General features: G+C 40.7%; 1 protein-coding gene across 3 annotated transcripts in view; it reads right to left on the bottom strand.

The window, feature by feature from the left end:
* Window positions 1–17310, bottom strand: part of LOC132832127 (F-actin-uncapping protein LRRC16A-like) — a 458164-nt gene extending 440854 nt beyond the window's left edge. For all 3 annotated transcript variants that reach the window (XM_060849857.1, XM_060849859.1, XM_060849860.1), the window contains exons 1-2: window positions 16890–17310; window positions 16371–16468 (exon numbers count right to left, since the gene is read on the bottom strand). In XM_060849857.1, coding sequence (XP_060705840.1) covers window positions 16371–16468; window positions 16890–16929 — 138 coding nt within the window. In that variant the 5' untranslated portion in view covers window positions 16930–17310. The remainder of the gene's footprint in view (window positions 1–16370; window positions 16469–16889) is intronic.
* Window positions 17311–17724: the final 414 nt, after the last annotated feature.

Genomic DNA, 17724 nt, shown 5'->3' with positions numbered 1-17724 from the left:
ATATCTTCATAGTTGATTTGGAGACTAGAGTGCTGATTCTTAATAAAGGAAACCGACCCACTCTCCAGCTTGATAGAAAAACGTCTATCATTTTATGGTTGCTTATCTCCAAGGGATCTCGCACAGTTCAATCAGCAATGGTTCCCTTCTCATTACACAGTACCCAGTCTAAGATGGATTCTTCTCTAGTTGGTTCCTCCATATATGGGTCAAGAAAACCATTCCATATACACTCCAAGAATTCCTTCCCTATGGCATTCTGGCTAATTTGATTTGCCCAATCTATGTGCAGATTAAAATCACGCATGATCACTGGCATTCCCTTATCACATACACCTCTAATTTCCTGCTCAATGCCATTCCCAACATCACCACTGCTGTTTGGGGGTCTACATAGGACACCTACTCGTGATTTTTGCTTCTTGGTCTTTCTCAACTCAACCCGTACAGAGTCCACACTGTCAGAGCTAATATCCTTTCTCTCTATTGTGTGAATTTCCTCTTTAACCAGCAACGCCACTCCACCACCTTTTCCTTTTAGCCTGTCCTTTCTAAATCCCGAATACCCTGGGACATCCAGTTCCCACGCAGCCGTGTCTCCATAATCCCAATTAAATCGTACCAGTTTACATCTGCACAATTAGTTCATCCATTTTATTTCAAATGCTTCATGCATTTAGATACAAAGCTTTCAAATGTGTTCCACTGATAAATTTCCCTACCTTTTCATACTGAGCTACTAATTGCATTTCAATCCATAAACAAACAGCTGATCTCTGAATGACTCAAGCTGTTTACACTTAATAATTAGACACTGTGGCCTTAAAAGGCATAAAGTTCTACCTTCCCAGAATGTGGCACTGTACATTACATGACATAACAATTGTCATAAAGCAGAGGAGAATGCTGCATTAATTATCAAACACATTCATGCAGTAGTTCTAAAAATTAATTTTGATGCACTGAAATGAAAAGAGGAGGTCACTCCAAAAGTACAGGTTTCTATTTTTGACTTCCCCATCTTGTTTCTATTATCCTCCTAAATTGTATATGGACAGCATCTCCCATTTTAAAAGTAAGGCTGTTCAAGGGAAGCAAAATGTCAAAATTGAATAGTCAGCACAGAGAGAGAACTGAACACAATTCTCCTGAATACAAGATTATTATGGCCAACAAACATAATAGTTTGCAGTAAAAACACAATTTTCCATGAAGGCAAAATAACGTTTCCATGGACTATACACAAGAAGCTGCAGTAGTATCCGAATGTTGGAATTTTGTTTAGGAAACAGTATCAGCGAGCAGGTGAAACACTAGCTTATTCCTCCACTACAAATGTGCTTGCGTTTTTTAACCACCGTGTCCCTGAAATGTTCACCCATGCCACATTTATACTAAAATTTTGCTAGCAAGCCTCCAATCCTTGATTCACTCTGCAAACTACACATCATCTAACATGCTGACTAAATCTGAACTTGCACTGTCTCACTCATTAGCCCCTCCACACTCATTACTCAAAAATTTAAAATCCTCATCCTCAGGTTTAAATTGCTTCAGCCACATTTATTGCCAACCCTGCAACGTCCTTCAGTCCATCAACCAAAGTTAAATTCTCTATTCTTTTCTGTTGTAACTTCCATGCAGCCTCGCAACACTTCACATATCCATTAAGCAGTTGCCATTTTTGATTATGCCTCTGAAACATTTTTTCCTGTTTTATCACGCATGGTATTATGTCATGTGCATGTTATTTTAATCCCAAATATAAAATCTTACTTTTCTTTTTTAAGTCCACAAAATTGGTAGGAAGTCCACTTTGCTCTCTTAAAACTGAAAGCCTATTTTATTCTGAAAGGAAAACGTACAGCACTGTTGAAAATGTGTTTTGCGTATTTACCACAAATCACAATTAAGCCTGTGTCACCACATGATCCTCAGTTTCCTGCTTTAGTTCACTATATGACACATGATATTAGAAAAGCATATTCCTGACAAAATTCCATTAATCTCAGTCTCCCTAACCTAGAGTTGCAAGCAAAGAAAATGGCTGAAATTAGCAGATCCATCATTATCCTCCTGATAATATTAGGATGGATTCAGAGCATTAAACAAATTATACATTGACAACAAAGCACATATTAAGTAAGCAGCTTACATTTCACCTTGAATAAATAAAAAAGGAAAATAATAACTTCTTTTAAAAAAAGGGAATTAGGTTCTGTAACACATCTGAAAATACATCTTTTCTCAAACTTTGGCAGGTCTACGATCTGTCCAAATACCATAAGACATAGGAGTGGAAGTAAGGCCATTCGGCCCATCGAGTCCATTCCACCATTCAATCATGGCTGATGGGCATTTCAACTCCACTTACCAGCATTCTCCCCGTAGCCCTTAATTCCTTGTGACATCAAATACATATAACATATAGTTCAGTCAAATCAAAAATGATTTTCTTGACAGCCTACACTTTAGCAAAGTAATCACCGGAGTTTTTTATATCCTTGAAAACGCATATTTGAAAATAAATTTGAAAAAAATTAAAAAGCAACAGAATGAACCATGGGTATTTTCAGGACTGGCTATCATGGCTGTTTTAACAGAGGAATTTAAAAGAGGATTTTTTTTTAAAACACAAGAAATATAATGCAACAGTATAAAAACCTGCTGGTTTCAGAATCAATTCCCACAACATTCAAAGCTGATGAGGTAGCATTATGTAGCACTTTGTGAACTGTTGACAAACAACATACAATGAAGGAATGAGTCACTTATCACAATACACAATGTTGATAACAGCTTCAAAAATATTTTTTTAAAATGCTTCCCCCCCCCACCCCGCCCCTCAATGTAATAAGTAAATTTGCTTTGCAAGTACAAATTATCATATACTCAGGACATTCCAAAGCATTTCACAATCAATTAATTATTTTTGAAGACTAGTTAATTTGAAGGTTGCATAACTAAATATGAGAGCAAATAGTGCATGCCAAGCACACCTCCCGTCAAAACATTAATAAAAATTAATGGATTTGTCTATTGATGTTATTGGAGGGAAGATTAAATTCCAGGCACGTACACTGCTTAATTCAGAGGTCAAATAATAAAAGTGGACCTGCTGTAGTTCCTGAACAACACACAACTTCAAATGCCAAAACAACATCTCAAAAGTACCTTGAGATCAAATTTTTAAAATGTTACTGAAGATTGATTGTGTAGTTATGCAGGATTAGGAAGAAAAACAACACAATATTTCATCTCATAACATTTCCTAATGAATTACTTAATTCTAACTGTCCCACCTCTATTCAGAAACAGCAGAATTTCAGAGTTTTGTTGGTAAATTACTGGTTACTGTACTGCATTTGCCTTATTTATTTTGAATATTACAAAGAGTCTAAGATAAAATATATAAACTCTATTACAATAAACCCTCAACCAAAATGTGCGTTATGAAGCACAAACATAATTCAAATGCTTTATAAGTATATATCATAAATGTTGGAGTGCCCAAATATTTTGTTGAAAAATATAAAAATAGATGAAAGAGGTAATCATAGATTCAATTCCAAAACATAGTCTGTGTCATCGTATAAACTGGCTGCATCTATTATCTCAGTTACTTAAGTTGAAATAGTCCAACAGTTGTGGTGCTATTAACCTGGTTAGGAAATGGGTTAAGCGGCAGGAAGCAGAGTTGGAATGATGGGTAAGTACTCAAACTGACAAGACTTGACTAGTCCCTCAGGGATCTGTGATGAGGCCACAATTATTCATTAACAATAATGGCACAAAGTCAAGTAAACAAATTTGCTGGTGACAAAATTGAGCAGCATTGTAGACAGTGTTACGTAGAGTCATACAGCATGGAAACAGACCCTTCAGTCCAACTTGTTCATGCTGACCAGATATCCCAAATCAATCTCGTCCCATTTGCCAGCATTTGTCCTATATCCCTCTAAACCTTTCCTATTCATGTATCTACCCAGATGCCTTTTAAATATTGTAATTGTACCAGCCTCCACCACTTCCTCTGACAGTATAAAATTACAACAGGATATTACTCATTTAGGTGAATGGGCAAAGCTGTGGCAGATGGATTTTAATATAAGTGTGAGATTTCCCTTTCAGACTGAAAAACGATAGATCAGAGTTTTTTTTTAAGATGGCACAAATGTAAATATAATGAACATCCAATCAGATTTGGGGGTGTAAGTGCATAGCTCTTTAAAGATGCCACAAATAGGTGCAAAAACAGTCAAGGTGGCTAATGGAATGCCCACTCTCATACCGAAAAGAGCTGTCGTATAAGGAAGCAGACATTATGCTGCAGTTATACAAAACCACTGAGAGTACGGAGACCAGACGAGGGTACCACACCAATGGGTTGGCCCTGGAGGGAGTTCAACACAGGTTTTACAAAAGGTTGATACCCTGACTTCAGGCGTTAGGAATTAGGGCCAGATCACACTAGATAGGCGTTTAAAAGCACTTTGATCAAAGAGTCACGAAAATTTGGAACTCTCTTTCTCAGAGGGCAGTCGATGCCAACTCAATTATTACATTTAAAGCTGAGAAAGATAATTTATTATTAAGCAAAGGTCGCAAGGTTATGGTCCCAAGTCGAGCAGAAGTCAGATCTACCAAGTGACAGGGCGGACTCGAGGGGCCTACTCCTGTTCCAGCAATATCACTGCAACAACAGGTTATCTGCTTCCTACTACAGTGCTGTTCACAACTTGCTACTGCTTGTTCTACATTAGTGACTGTTCATCTAAAGAATCTCATTGGTTATAAAGTACTTTATGTCCTCAGGTTGTAAAAGGTAGAATACAGGAAAGAAATGCAGAAGTATTCTCAGAATTGACTCCATCCAAGTCACAGTTAGATCAGCAAAAACAAAAAGGAGGATTTCACACACATGCACTGAGACATGCATGAAATAAATTCCACTTCACACACTGGAAGGAGTGGTAATGCAAGAAGCATCACTTCTCTCACTATATTTTAAAAATTCTCTAATATTAAAAATTCAACTTGGCAGTTGATTGGAATAATGGTACAGCGAGAATTAATTCATACCGACATGACAGAGATGAGCTCTTTCTTTATACAGGTGTCCCCTGATATCAGAGTAGAGCATTCCAATTGTAAGCCGAAATGGCGTAAAGTGAAGAAGGAATTACCATTAATTTCTATGGGAAAAGTTTTGAGCGTTCCCAGACCCAAAAAGTAACCTACCAAATAACACACAAAACCTGAACACTACCATATAGTAAAGGCCATCGGAGGTTGGGGTGGTGGGAGGTACAGAATACTTTAGGACACATCTTGCTAACTGATGCACAAAATAAAATCGAGATGAAGTACAGGTGCTCACAGACACCATTCAAAGCTATGACGGCTTGATGCTGAGTTCCTGGCAAAGGTGCTTGGCAGTGCTGCTCTCACTGTGCACGCTCTTTTGTAACAGCGAAAATCCTCTTTCGATTAGAGAAAGCAGGTACTAAAGCAGATCTTTCATAAAAGCGAATTGGTGTAAAGTGAACGCTCGAAAAGTGGGAGTTACTTGTATGCACAATCACAGGCCTCAATTTAATTCCAAAATTATAATGCCATTTTCCAACTAATGCCCATATAAAGAGGGTAAATTAAATGCAGAAGTCACAACATAAATGCAGTTCAAGTCCTGCAAACTTCAAGTTACAAATTAAATTTAAAGATTTCAAAACACTTATAAAACAAAATGTTTGTGAGAACTGGAATCCTGTACAAATTGAGGCAGATCTTTAGGCAGTTTACCACAACTACAATTTAAACAATTGTGCGACATCAGAAGCAAACCCATCTGAATCCTACCATCAGGAGCACCCAAGTGGAAAGGTGATACACCGCATTTTCATCTTTTTCTCCGTTTCAGCCAAGTCCTTTAGCTCCCTCATTATATTGAAGTCAGTGTCTACTCTCCCCATTCCCTACTTTGCCATTAAATGTACAATAATTTCCCAATGTATAGCCTGCACCTAACAAATTAACCGGTCTTTTCTCTCAACAGATACTGAGAAGCCCACCATGTGCATCTAGCACTTCATTTTCAGCACTTCTTGTTCCAGTAATGCAACTAATGCTGAAGTCAAAATAATTGACAATGTCAAAAACAATGATGCTCACAATAAAGAAATATCAACTTTATGAAAGTAATTATTACCTTTTTTCTGATCACCCCTCCCAAGACTGAAATTGCACACTTCCCCAACAGATTTTGGTTGGGAAGAGTCTGAATGGAAATGGAACAAAGGTGAGTAAAATGAAATTAAGATGCGAATGAGCCACAAACTTAGTTGACAGTGAGCAAGCTAAAGAGTAGGAATGGCTCAATGCTGCTCCTAAATGCTAAAAGCTTCAGCAATAGAAATAATGGCCAATGAGAAAGGTACAGGTAACATCAGCATAGTCCTACTGGAACAGTGGGCTGTTCTCTCCTTCGGGTGGGAGAACACTAGAGACAGTGCTGGTGATGGTTTAACCTGAGGGTCACCATGTCTCAGGCAAGGAGGAGGAGTTTGAGAAGGAGAGCTCTCCATGATACCCTCAGCCAACATGGAAACTGATCCTATGTTGTTGTCATAACTCTACATTGCAAACCAGCTGACCAGCCAACTCAGCTCATCTTGTAGAATTCTTTAAGATTTTACAACAGCTCCCAAGGATGAGAAGACAGTAAATCATTACCTCACTATTTAGTTTCTGTTTTCCATATTAAAGTCATAAGCAAGTTAGCCTATCAGTAGTAGGCACAACGTTAAAATCTATAGCTTGATGTTATGATAGGACACACAATAAAAATATCAGATAGATAGAGTCAACATAGATTTACGAAAGGGAAATCATGTTTTACAAATCTGTTTAAGATTTGGGAGGATATCACTAATAAAATGGATGAGGGGTAACTAGCAGATGTAGCATATGGAGTTTTAAAAACTTCAGGTGTGAGAAAAGGGAAATTGAACAAAACTTGGAATTGCAGGTTTGGAAATACATTAGCATGAACTGAGGATTGATTGGTAGACTGAAAAAAAGAACAGGGATAAATGGAACACTTTCTGGTTGATAGATTTCCCTTTGAGTTTCAAAAGGATCAGTATTTGATCCCAATCTGTTGACAACAGAAAGTTAAAATCAGAAGAGAGTAATGAGGACGTTGCAACAGACTGCAAAAGGAATGGAGAGTTTACAGCAGAGTGCAAGACAGCGTGTCAGCAGCACTAGACATACCTAAAATGGAGGTATCTATTTACTGAAGCTATAAAACAGGATGACCTGTGTACCACAGAGCATAAGCAGTAAGCGATAGGCAGAGCTAAGCAATTCCATAACCTACAGATCAGACCTAAGCTCTGCAATTCAACCACACTCAGGCATGAAATGGTAGACATTCAATTCAACAAATCACCGGAGAATAATCCACAAATATCTCCATCCTCAACGACAGGAGAACCTAGCCAGAGCATAAATAAAAGGTTGAAGAGCATTCTCAGCAATCATCATTAAAAAAAAACGCCAACTGGATTATGAAATAACTCCATAGACCCTTTATTTACACGTACATTGTTCTGGACATCGGTCCGGCTTCCTCAAAGCCAGCTGTCAGTCAGAATTTCTGACACTCCTGTTTATATTAGTCAGCCATGGCTTCCTAAGTAGAGTAGGTTTACAGTTCCAATTATGGAACTCATATTCAATGAGGTCCATCTGGCTGACCTTGTTACAAATCAGTACATCCTTCACCCTCTAAGTCACGGAGGCATACACCGTAGAAATTGACCCTCTGGTCCAACTAGTCCATGCCAAACATACATTCCCAAACCAAAACACCTGCCTGCTCCTGGTCCATATCCCTCCAAACCTTTCCTATTCGTGTACTTATCCAAACATCTTTTAAATGTTGTAATTATATCCATGTCCACCACTTCCTCGTGATGTTCATTCCACAAGTGAACCACCCGGGTGCAAAGAATTTGCTCATGTCTTTTTTAAAATCTCTCTTCTCACCTTCCTAGTCTTGAAAACCTCAATCTTACCGTTAATGGTAGTTGCCTTTTCCCTATCTAAAGCCCTCATGATTTCATAAACTTCTGTAAAGGTCATCACTCCAGAGAATAAAAGTCCCAGCCTATCCAATCCATTGTCCCAGCAACATCCTGGCAAATCTCTTCTGGACCCTCTCCAGCTTAATAATAACCTTCCTATAACTAGATGACTACAACTGGACACAGTATTCCCAAAGGAACCTTACCACTGTCCTGTACCACACCTTTTTCTTAAACAAAAAAAGGTACAACATTACCATCTTCTAGACATCAGACACCTCATTCACAGGTATAGAGTCCGAGGATGTTGCTTTTCTTGTAGTCTCTGCTGGGGCAGTTTCATACCGGGTCCGGTTCCGCTGACTCAGCCTCTGATACGGGCAGCACATTCCAACAGTAGCCCACCTCTTGTGCCCGTATCTTCTAAGAAATTCATTCTCTTCTTGAGGCAGTAAAGGGGTTGAGGCTCACCACGCCCATCTCAGACCCAGAGGTTTCTCCAAGAGATGGAGGGGGAGAACTCAATGGTTCCAACAGGCTTTCCTGCTGTTCCGAGGGGCTGGGTATGTTGTCTTCCTGTTCCTTTTGCGAATTTGCAGCTTTCATGTGATCCACGTGCCTGTTCAGGATCACCTCACCTACCCAAAACTTTGTACATCACATCACGGGACCTGACCTCACATCAACCCTGGTCTTGCCCATGTAGGACAATTTCTGTTCCCTAAAGTAAACTGTGGCTTTTGCCTAATTTGCTTTGAAATTGTGTTCTGCTCTTGCTCCCAAACCATTGGACGACAATTGTCCTTATAAGTCAAATGCCATTCTACTTGAGGAGATACTTGAACTCCTTGCTGATAAATGATGGCCAATTGTCTATGACCAGCACTTTCTGCAGGGAAAGTTATTTGCTTAACTTGGTGTGCATACATGTGTGTTTTAGGCTACATATTGTTCTCCTATAACACTGCAGCTGTGTTCCAGCAAAACCTCACTTAATCGAAAATCAGTTAATAGAAATAATAGGGCCTATGGGAAAAGTGGGGTTAGGGCAGACCAGCAAAAAAAAACACTGACGATCACTCAAAAGCCCTAACACTAAGTATAGCCCAGCCTGAATGATGGTTTAAATCAAATTTATTAACAAAACAAAAGTAAAAATTTAACACATTACATTGAGAAACTGTTGTTAAAGCAGGGACAGAAGGTCATCACCACCTTCAGGTGCAGCTGTGGTTGTGGACGTGGGTGGCTGTGGTTGATGGTTTCTTGGGGATTGATTTAGATTGAAAGATACGCAGATAAAAACAAATAAGTAAGGCAAATGGTATGTGCAAGAGTACTGCAGCCCTGCAGGAATTACGACAAGAATATTCTTGTGAGAGAGAGAGAGAGAGAGAGAGAGAGAGAGAGAGAGAGAGAGAGAGAGAGAGAGAGAGAGAGAGGAGAATTCCCCAATTCTTGGGCAACTTTATAGGCAAATCCTACTGCTGAAACATGCTTAATATCAGAACTACCTGTATTTAGAGGGTTAATACTTAAGAGTCATACAGCAAGGATATAGACCCTTTGGTCCAACTCATCTGTTCTGGCCAAATATCCTAATCTGATCTAGTCCCTTCCTAGTCATATACCCATCCAGATGCCTTTTAAATGTTGTAATTGTACCAGCCTCCACCACTTCCTCTGCCAGCTCGTTCCATACATGCACTAAAAAAGTAACTCCTCAGGTTGTTTTTATATCTTTCCTATCTCACCTTAAGCTTACGGCTCTGATTTGGATGTTGCTAAACAATTTAACTGTTCTAAGTCAGATGTAGGTGAGCTTTCCAGTGGATGCAGTCTCCTGAATACCAGCCTGAGTTCTTATTCCATTTAGGTCGAGTGGGTCTCTTTTGCTGTCCACATACCAGCAACAACTACAATGGTTTGCTAGTCCAGATCCTGCAGAAAGTGTTAACCATTTGGCCTTGGCTTTGTTTTGTTTTGGGGGTGTTTCTGTGGGCTAACCGAGAGCGACTCGGTTCAGGATATATCCTGAGTGAGGCTATGCAGTTGCCTTCACTCAAATGGTGTTCCCCCCAGCTCAGCTGGCCTGGTGAGGGTGTCTACTTCCATCAGCATACACTAATACATTCTTCACCTGGTGCATTTTTTAATGACAAAGACAGTTATGGTGTTTGTTTGAAGTCTCGGTGGACTTCAGCTGGTAGGCACTCGTAATGGTTACATCGTTAATCCACAGACCAAACTGTCTCTCAACAACACATTAACAGTCAAAACAAAGTCACACAACTCTGCCAGTCATCTTAACCTTGTCAAAATTCCAACATGGATTCCCCAGTTCCCAAACTGCAGATAGCATCTCAGAATTAGTGAGGGGGCTTGGAGTCATAATATTCCTTAGCTCAGTCCATCAACTCTAGAAAGGTTTCAGTATTTGGTGCCTCAGGAAGTGTTGGGCTCCTAATAACTGAGAAAGCTGCATGTGCACAAGTTGTCAGGAGAACTACTTGTTGCTTTTCATCTGCCTCAATGTCATTTGTCTGGAAAAAATAATGCAAGCTTTCCACGTTCTGGACCCAGTCTTCAATGGCAGGATCAAATGAATAAAGCTTCCCAGACAATGGCATGGCATGTTGCCACAAATACTTACCAAAACCAAAGATGAATTTTGCGAGTAAATGTCGTCAGGAGCATACATTTTCTGATCGCTACTGAAATAACTCCACAGAGATCAGTATAGCTTCACTAAATCACTCTATTTGTACATGCAAATTACTTAACACTAGTCCAGTTTCCTCAGAGCGAACAGAGCCTTTTGCAGTCCTGTTTATTTTTGTGTGATCACGCCTGTTCTTTGTTTTCTAACCCCCACACTACCGTTTAACTGCGGTAGTGCTTATTTTTTTCCCCCAGCACCCATTGTGTGTGTGTGCAGTTGTGAGACACAGTGAGAGACACAAAGTGCACAAATCTTTATTTAATTTCCACCACCAGGAAGTGTAGTCCTGTTTATATCTGTTAGCCAGGGCTCCCTGATTGGATCAGGAAATTCATACTAATGGAGGTCCATGTGGCTGATCTTCAACAATCATGACAGATGATCCATCTCTGCCTCAGCTAGCAGACTCCAGTTTCACAGATACCAGTCTTCAGCCAATTCAATTCACTCCCATGTGATATCAAAAATAAAACAACTGAAAGCACAAGACACTGCAAATACCCTGCATCCTGACAACATTCCAACAACAGTACTGAACACCTGTGTTCCAGAAATTGGCAGACCACTAAGCAATCTATTCCAGTATAGCTATACCACTGAGATCTACCTGCCAATATGGTAAATTGCTCAGTTATGCAGGATACATCCAAGCAAGCCAGTTAATTGCCCCAGTCCACCCTTGATCATCAGTAAAGTGACGCAAGTGTCATCAACAGTTCTACTGAGAAGTAGTTACTTAGCAATGACCTGCCCAAAGTTGCCCAGTTTAGGATCCACCAGGTCTAGCCAGCCCCTGGCTTCATTCCAGCATTGGTCAAATATGAACAAAAACAACAAAATTCAAACAACTGCCCTTGATATCAAGGCGACACTTGACTTGAATGTGGCATTGAGGATCTTCAGCAAAACTGCAGTCAATGGGAATCAGGGGGCAAACTCTCTGGTGGCTGGAGTCATATCTGACACACAGGAAAATGGTTGCGGTTGTTGGAGGTCAGTCATTTTAATTCCAGTTCCTCAAGGTAGAGTTCCAGGCCCAAGTGCCCTCAGCTGCTCCAAGAACCTTCACAAGGTCAGAAAAGAGGATGTTTCCAAATGATATACACCAATCAACATCATTCGCGACTACTCAGATTCTGAAGCAGTCAAGACAAAATGCATCAAGAATGGGGCAATATCCAGGATTGGGCAGACAAATAGCAAGTAATATTTGCACCACATAAATGCTGAGCACTGACCATCTCCATGAAGAAACCATCCCACCACTGCTCCTTGGTATTCAATTACACTATCAGCATTCTGGAGGTTACCACTGACCAGCAAGTGAACTGGATAAGCCATATAAATACACCGTCATGACAAGAGCAGGTCAGAGGTTCGGGATCCTCTGGTGATTAACTCACTTCCTGACTCCCCAAAGCCTATTGTCTACAAGGTACAAGCCAGGAATGTGACAAAATACTCCCAAACTTGCCTGGATGGCTTCAGCTCTAACAACACTCAAGAAGCTTGATAGCATTCTGGATAAAACAGCTCGTTTGATTGGCACCACATCCAGAAGCATTCACTTCCTCAACCTTCAGCACTCAGTAGCAGCAGTGTGTACCTAAAAGACGTACTGCAGAAATTCACCAAAGATCCTTCGACAGCACCTTCCAAATCCATACTTAAAAACCACAACACCAGGTTATAGTCCAACAGGTTTAATTGGAAGCACTAGCTTTCGGAGCGTCGCTCCTTCATCAGGTGGTAGTGGAGGACTCAATCCTAACACACAGAATTTATCGCAAAAATTTACAGTGTGATGTAACTGAAATTATACATTGAAAAATTGATTGTCTGTTAAGCCTTTCATCTGTTAGAATACCATGATAGTTTCACTTCTTTCATGTGTAAATCACAAAACCTTTTTCTTAAAAGGTTGCATTCTCGGGTTCGCTGTTAACAATGGTGATAGCTAGACAATCATTCCAAATCCATGACCTTTTATATCTCAAAGTACAAGGGCAGCAGATATCATATCACAGAATCCCTACAGTGTGCAACCAAACATTTGATTCCACACCAGTCTGCCAAACAGCATCCCACCCAGACCCCTACCCCCTTACCCTATTCTTATAACCCTACATTTCCCATGGATAATCCACATAATCACTAAGGTGGATTGGCTGTGCTAAATTGCCCAAAAATGTGCATTTTTGGACAGTGGGAGGAAACCAGAGCACCCAGAGGAAACCCATGCACACATGGGAGAATGTGCAACCTCCATACAGACAGTAACTTAAGGGTGGAATTGAACCCAGGGCCCTGGCACTGAGAGACAGCAGTGCTAACCATTGAGTTATCATGCCACTAAATATACGTGGGAATCCTACCACCTGCAAGCTCCTCTCCAAGCCACTGACCATCCTGACTTGGAAATATATTACCGTTTCTTCAATGTCATTGGGTCAAAATTCTGGAATTCCCTCCCTAAGGGCATTGTGTGTACCGACAGCACATGGACTGCAGTGGTTCAAGATGGCAGTTGACCACCACCTTCTCAAGGGCAACTAGGGATCAACAATAAAACACTGGTCCAGCCAGTCACACTTATATCCCATGAATGAATTTTTAAGAATAAACGGGTTGGGTGAACGGGCAAAAAAAATTAATACAGATGGAAAACAAAAGAGAACATGATCCACCTTGCTTGGAAAGGTAACGTTTTAAATGGTGAGAAATTGGGAAATTTGTATACAGAGGGACCTAGGCATCCTCACACATGCATCACACCATGTTACATAGGGGCACAACAGAAAAGACAAATAATTTACTGCTTTCATTACAAGGGATTAAAGTAAATAAACCAATGCTATTATTCAGAGCATTCGTGAAGCTGCAACTGGAATTATTTGTGTAGTTTTGGTCACTTTGTCGAAGGAAGGATATATTTGACCTAAATGGAGTGCAATGAAGGTTCACTATACTGATTCCTGGGATGAGGACTTTTTTCCCACTCCCCAATAAGAATAGACTGAGTAAACCACATTCAGTAAGCCTACATTCCTTGGAGTTTCTCAGAATGAGTGGTAATTTAACAGAAACAAAGTTCTTAAGGAACTTGACATGGTATATGCAGTGAAAAAGTGTCTTCTCTGGCGTCTCAGAATAAGAGACAAAACAAAGAACTGCAAAGTCGTCAGACTCAAAACGTTAACTCTACTTTCTCTCCACAGATGCTGCCAGCACTGTCATAGAAATGTACAGCATGGAAACAGACCCTTCAGTCTCACTTGTCCATGTTGATCAGATATCCTAAATTAATCTAGGCCCATTTGCCAGCATTTGGCCCATATCCCTCCAAACCCTTCCTATTCATATACCCATCTAGATCCCTGTTAAATGTTATAATTGTATCAGCCTCCAGCACTTCCTCTGGCAGCTCATTCCATACACACACAATCCTCTGTGTAAAAAGATTGCCCCTTATGTCCCTTTTAAAACTTTTCCCTCTCACCTTAATCTATGCCCTCTAGTTTTGGATTCCCCTACCCTGGGGAAAACGATGTTGCCTATTCACCCTATCCATGCCCCTCATGATTTCAGAAACCTCTAAAAAGGTCATTCCTCAGCTTCAGATGCTCCGGAGAAAATAACCCCAGCCTGCCCAACATCCCCCAATACCTCAAACCCTCCAAATCTGGGTACATCCTTGTAAATCTTTACTGAACCCTCTCAAGTTTCACAACACCTTTCCTGTAGCAAGCAGACCAGACTTGAATGCAGTATTCAAAGAGTGGCCTAACCAATATCTAGATGGTGATTTGAAAGTGTTTCATTGCCCACGAGAAGTTAAAAGCTGGGACCTTTAGCTTCTGCATAATCCAATCCAATTTCCTATCCATCCAACTAAATTCATTGTAAGTTATGACTGAAGAGCACAGAAGCAAACAAAGAAGTGTGGCACTTCAGAAGTAGCATTTTACACGCATGCTCCATTTTAACATCCTTAGATTGTAGGTTATACTAACATAGTAGCACATTTTATTCATCCATGAAAGGCTTATGCCTGAAACGGCGATTCTCCTGCACCTCAGAAGCTGCCTGACCTGCTGTGCTTTTCCAGCGGCACACTTTGACTCTGAACTCCAGCATCTGCAGTCCTCACTTTCGCCTAGCACATTTCATGCATCCACTTTTGTCCTGAGGATGTTGCATTAACCACTTGGTGGGAGTCACAAATAGAGCAGACTTTGCAAAGGTTTGAAGTTTTCTGTACTGAAGGTCTCGAGTGAAGCAATTGAGTTTTCAATACAACCCATCATCTTTCATGGTCAGAGAGCCATAGCTGAGTTTCACCAGCAGTTTCCATTCTTGTCTCAGAAGAAGACTCGGTCATTCAGTGCAAACATTACTGAAACAACCTAATCTCACTTCATTATGTTGTCTAACATCACCTAATTTCTGAAGGTAACTAGATTGGAAATATTAACTCTGCTTTCTCGCTGTTGCTGCTGCCAGACCTGCTGAGTATCTTCAGGCATCTCAGTTCATCTGCTGTGAAGCCTTTACTCATGTCTTCATTACTACTGGAACGGTTAAATTCCATTACAATGCTTTACTCGGTTCCCACTTTCTACCCTCTCTACACTGGAGACCATCCAAAGCTCTGCTGTCAGTTCCTTAACACTCAGCTGAGCTCTGTTCACCTATCACCTGAGCTCTCTGACCTACGATGGCTCTCAGAAAAGCAACTTAATTGTAAAGCTCACATCATCCTTAACTTGCCCCATCCCTATTGTTGTAATCTCGAGTCCCACAACACTTGCAAAATGTCCAGACTCCTTTCCAATATTTTCTAACTGGCCAGACCATAGATGGTATTAGACACCTCTGAAGCAGGTGGGATTAAACCTGGTCTTCTGGCTCAGAAGTAGGGACACTGTCACTGAACCAGAGCCTTTATCCACACTCCTTTCAGTCTCACCTTGTCAGTATTCAAGAATTTTACTTGCTTTACCACTGGTGGCCATGACTTGAGTTGCTTAAGCCTGGGAACAAAATAAAATCACTGAAAAACCCTCTTTATACCTCCCCGCCTCCTCTTCTTCCAACATGACATTCCTTAATGGATATGTAGTCATTATGTTCAAGAGATCAAAGCAAGTAAAAGGATTGTGCAACAGTATGGTGGAGCTGTGACACAGCAGGGCAGATTTGAAGGGCCAAATGGCCATCAACAACTAATTGTTATCTTAAAATCACCCCACCCAACAACCCCACCCCACTAACCCTAACATAATCAAGGCTGTACGTTCACCAATCTGGCAAAGTATACGGTTTATCCTCAACACCCACCGTTTCGGTTTGATACCACATGAACGATGCAGTAATGTTTATCATAATTTTGACGCAACAGATTTGGAAGAGGCGCGCGTTGACCCGGGGTGAAAGCGCGGCATCTCATTGTACTTCAGTCTATATACTGTTATAATGTTGAACATCGCATCAACAGGAGAGCGAACCAGAACGTGTCCTTGGTACATTTTATAATTTTATCGTTTTTGATCTCTTACCAAAACTTTATTTTCCACCTTGTCGCCTTTGACTTCGAGTTTCACCTTCTTCTTTGAGATGATTTTAATCTTCCTCCCAATAATATCCCTGACGCTGTCTGAGAAACAATAAAAGTAATGGCTAAATTAAAAAGTCACTCATTATCCCTGTTGTAACCTTGGGAATCACGTGTGATCCAGATCTTTGATTTATCTTTTTGTAAGTAAACTCACTTGCCCGATTCCGTACAAATCAAAACAGAATTCCTAAGTGACTAAAAACATGACAAACCTCGATTAAAGCACAGGAGATATCGACACATTCAGCAGGAGCAAAACTAAGCTAAATACGGCACGAATTTGAAAGTGGGTAAACAAACGCGATATATCCTCTGGATACTACGACAGAAAATATTTATCTAACCCCGAACAAATGAAGGTTCAGCAATTCCATTCAGATTGTTTCGTTTCTTATCGAGATATATAAAAAAAATCAACATCAGCTAGCTTATTCTCAAGCAGCTTGAACTCGTTCCTCACCGAGCAGCTCTTTGGGAACCTCGGAAACCTCTTCAGTCATGTTTTCTGGGAGAGAACACGGTGCTGCTGCTGCTGCTGCTATGTGAAAGTTGCCTTGTGCTTTGCTGGATCTGTGAAGGGTGCACAGCGGTTACATTATCGCCCAGTTACAATGTTGTCATGTCTGTGTTCCACAATGTAGCCTTTCTCTCTCTCTCTCTGTGCTCCTAGATTTACTGATCCTGGTGAACGCTCCACTTGCTTTTCCTTCGCCTTCCTATTCCTCAACGACCCTCGGGGCTTTGCCGCTGTCCAATCGCTCAGTCCCTTCACACCATCTTCCACCTCCAGCCGTTCACATTGATTGCAGACAGGTCTAAGCGGAAGGACAAAACCGCAACACTCCACCCCCTCAGCTCGCGAGATCTAGGCATGGCCGGAAATCCCCGTATCCCTCAAAACCCTCACACAAAACAAGGCGTCTCCTCAGTGGGAGTAGAGACAGCCGCAAACCAGTGCAGGCACTCTCCTGGATTTGTCTTTAAAAAAGGATGACGTCGCCACCTGCTGATATAGCCCTCCTGCAACAACAGCGTTTTGCCTTAAAAAATTGTGAGGTGTTTATCATTGTTAATGGTCCTCAATGGTACGCCATGAAGCTGTGTTTAGAGTAAGTTGTATTTCAAAGGACATCTTCAGCTAACATCTGCACCAAACTGAGGTAATTATGCACAATTCGCAAATGTAAGCCTCCATGAAAATTTAATGTGTAAAAATTCACTGCCATTGGAGTGTTGATCTGAACATTTAAACGTGGAGGAAAGGGAGGTCTAGTGATAACTATCTGGAGAGACAG

Source organism: Hemiscyllium ocellatum, chromosome 34 (genome assembly GCF_020745735.1).
Source record: "Hemiscyllium ocellatum isolate sHemOce1 chromosome 34, sHemOce1.pat.X.cur, whole genome shotgun sequence".
NCBI lineage: Eukaryota > Metazoa > Chordata > Chondrichthyes > Orectolobiformes > Hemiscylliidae > Hemiscyllium > Hemiscyllium ocellatum.
Note: the sequence above shows the minus strand (reverse complement) of the source record. Positions and strands in the feature narration are given on the sequence as shown.